This window comes from Vigna unguiculata, chromosome 3, assembly GCF_004118075.2.
Source record: "Vigna unguiculata cultivar IT97K-499-35 chromosome 3, ASM411807v1, whole genome shotgun sequence".
Lineage (NCBI taxonomy): Eukaryota > Viridiplantae > Streptophyta > Magnoliopsida > Fabales > Fabaceae > Vigna > Vigna unguiculata.
The window spans coordinates 49,804,457-49,807,182 of record NC_040281.1 but is presented as its reverse complement, the minus strand read 5'-3'; the positions used below and the strand labels follow the sequence as shown (position 1 = coordinate 49,807,182).

Genomic DNA, 2,726 nt, shown 5'->3' with positions numbered 1-2,726 from the left:
TCCCAACAAATATAAAAATATAATTCTTTTTAGCACCACTTAGGCTACCTTCAAATCATAAACGATTAATACATTTTAAATTAAAAAAAAAAAAACCAACAATGGAATTAGATCTAATTTTCAGATACGCTTTATATTTTATATTTGTTTTTTCTCATGCAAATTTTGATCACACATTCGTAAAAGTAACAAAATATTAATGTAAAACTCAAGTTTTAATACGAATATATCATGTTTTTTACCCAGCTCCATTTGGTGCAGAATTACATAAAGATTATGAGAATTAACCGGTTTTAAATTTATGACGAGTCATTGGATAAGTAGTGTGTTAACCACGCGAATCAGTTTATGCCTAAGCCGTGTGTCCTCCAGACGAGTTTCGATTTCAATATGAAAACTAGAAATCGCATTCTAAACTAGCCACCTTCAATTAGAAAATGAAATTCAAAATCATTATAGTGAATCACAATTTGTTTTTCTAGCATATACGAATTTAATTGCTTTTAAAATATGGTGAAATCTAAAATAAATTTAGTTACTTAAAAAACTTTGATAGATATAAAACGGTACGAAAGTAAGATAAAAAAAGATGAAAACTATAAATATGCTGCAAAACATCTTTAAAACTATACATACTTTAAAAAATTCAATATAAGTCTTACATAAAGTAAATTGGATATAATATTTTTGAAAAATATAATTTTATTTCTAAATGAAAAAAAAACTAAATTTATTTTAATAACAAACTTTTTTAACTTTCAAAAGAAAAAAAAATGTTAATAATAAATTATTAGTTATTATTTTGGTAACATATAACTTTTAATTAGATTTTTCGATTCCAAAATTCAAAAATAAGATTAAATTGAAAAAAAAAATTAACAAATAAAACACCATTGTTTAATTTAATAATAATATAACAAAACTTTGAGGTTAACTGATAATATTAATTTATTGTAAAAAAATTCATTAATTCCTAAGCCATATCGAGCGGAGAATTCTTAGTTCACGAGTTCTGAAGAGGGATTTATGTAAAGCAAGTCTTTTTGAATAATTTTATGCCCGTCTTCATTGGAAGAGAAGATGGTTTTATTTGTTGGAAAATATCATTTTTAAATTGCAAAAAAGCATTTAAAATCTAAAAGCATTTGCAAGCACCCTTGTTTTTTTCTATTAAAATCCTTACCCTTTTAAAAAAATCAATGCCACGATTTCTAATTTTATTTTTCAATTTGTTAGGAGGCAATAACTTCAGCATCAACAAATTCATATTGCAACGTATGACTTTCAAATTCTAAAGTTTTAATTAAAAATCGTTACAGTGCACACCACTTAGCACAATTCCAATTCCCATACATGACTTTCACTTTTCATAATCCAAACCAAAGAAGTTAACATGAAAACGATTCTTTTATTGAAATAGTATGACTGATATATGACTTATCCCTATAAATTAAAAACCCATTCTCTGTAATTTTTATGCAAATTTATATCTAACGAACGGCATATAAATCTTGCACTAAATATTACAAAGACCACACCCATAAGTTGGGTCAATATAAAAGAACACTAACCCTAGAAGAACCTAAAACCGTTGAACCTTCTCACCCTTTATCGTAGGATTTTCCTTAGAAATCGCTTCACGCCCCGCAGTTTTGAAGTCATAGGTGCACTGGTGCTTCTCCGGGTAACGGTGCACCCCGCAGAAGGTGGTCCCACACTTGCACACGAACCCGGTTAAACCCACTTTTCTGTTGCAACACCCACACCGATTCTTAGGTTTGGAAGGCTCAGCCGCGCACGGCGGCGACTGCTCCGCCGAAGAGGATGGCTTTGCCGCGTCAGGAAGCGCTGGAGGCGCGGAGAGACGTAAGAGAGAGTTTATTGCAGAAGGCGGCACCTGGACACAAAGTTGCTTGTAGCATTTAGAACAGAAGTTTCCGTTTTCGGGAGTGCCGAAGAAACCGCAGTTATTGGCGCAGAGTTTGGGCTCCGAAGTGGGGTAGCTGGCGCCGTAGTTCTGTTGAGAACCCATGTTTTTGGATCTATCGATTCTGTGGTTTTTCTCTGAAAGGATTATGTATTGTGAAAGCGTGGAGAACTGTGGCATATATAAAGAAGCTTTGCAATCTGATTAAAAGATTACGTCAATATCTGTAATCATATCTTATTTTGATTAATCAATCAATAAGTACCTCGCATATATGAAAAATAGAGGATACCATATTTAACTTGATTATAAAAATATAGGTCTGCTTTTAAATATATTTCTTTTAATTATTCCTTTGGAGGGAATCAGTTATCCCACATGTAATTCTATAAAAAAAATATTTTATCATTTTTGCTTAATTTGATATTTTATAAGTATTACCTTAGGATATTCTTCAAATATGAATTTTTTATTTTAATATTTTTAATTCGTTATGAAACTTATTAACAAAAATATTATAAAAGTAAAATATATTTAGTGATTATAAGCTAAAATAAGATAACTATTATATTATTTTATAATTGATTGTTTGGTGTCGAATATGATTTTTTTTTATCTATTATCTTTGTATGTGAAGAGTATTTCTGATCAGAAGGAGTAGATTTGAAAAATAATACAGTAAATGAGATCAATTTTTCTCCTATTTTCATACTATCTTATCTCTATTATAACAATTATCTTGATTTCATTATTATTATTATTATTAAGTTAATATATAAAATAAATTTATATTTTATTA

General features: G+C 29.1%; 1 protein-coding gene across 1 annotated transcript; it reads right to left on the bottom strand.

Moving 5' to 3' along the window:
* Window positions 1–1,497: 1,497 nt before the first annotated feature.
* Window positions 1,498–2,032, bottom strand: LOC114176026 (zinc finger A20 and AN1 domain-containing stress-associated protein 7-like). Its single transcript, XM_028060920.1, has one exon. It carries the CDS (start codon window positions 2,030–2,032, stop codon window positions 1,583–1,585), a length of 450 nt encoding a protein of 149 aa, XP_027916721.1. The 3' UTR covers window positions 1,498–1,582.
* Window positions 2,033–2,726: the final 694 nt, after the last annotated feature.

What these genes read in the sequence shown, in the direction of transcription:
- LOC114176026 (XM_028060920.1), bottom strand. Translation starts at nt 2,032, where the DNA reads ATGGGTTCTCAACAGAACTACGGCGCCAGCTACCCCACTTCGGAGCCC.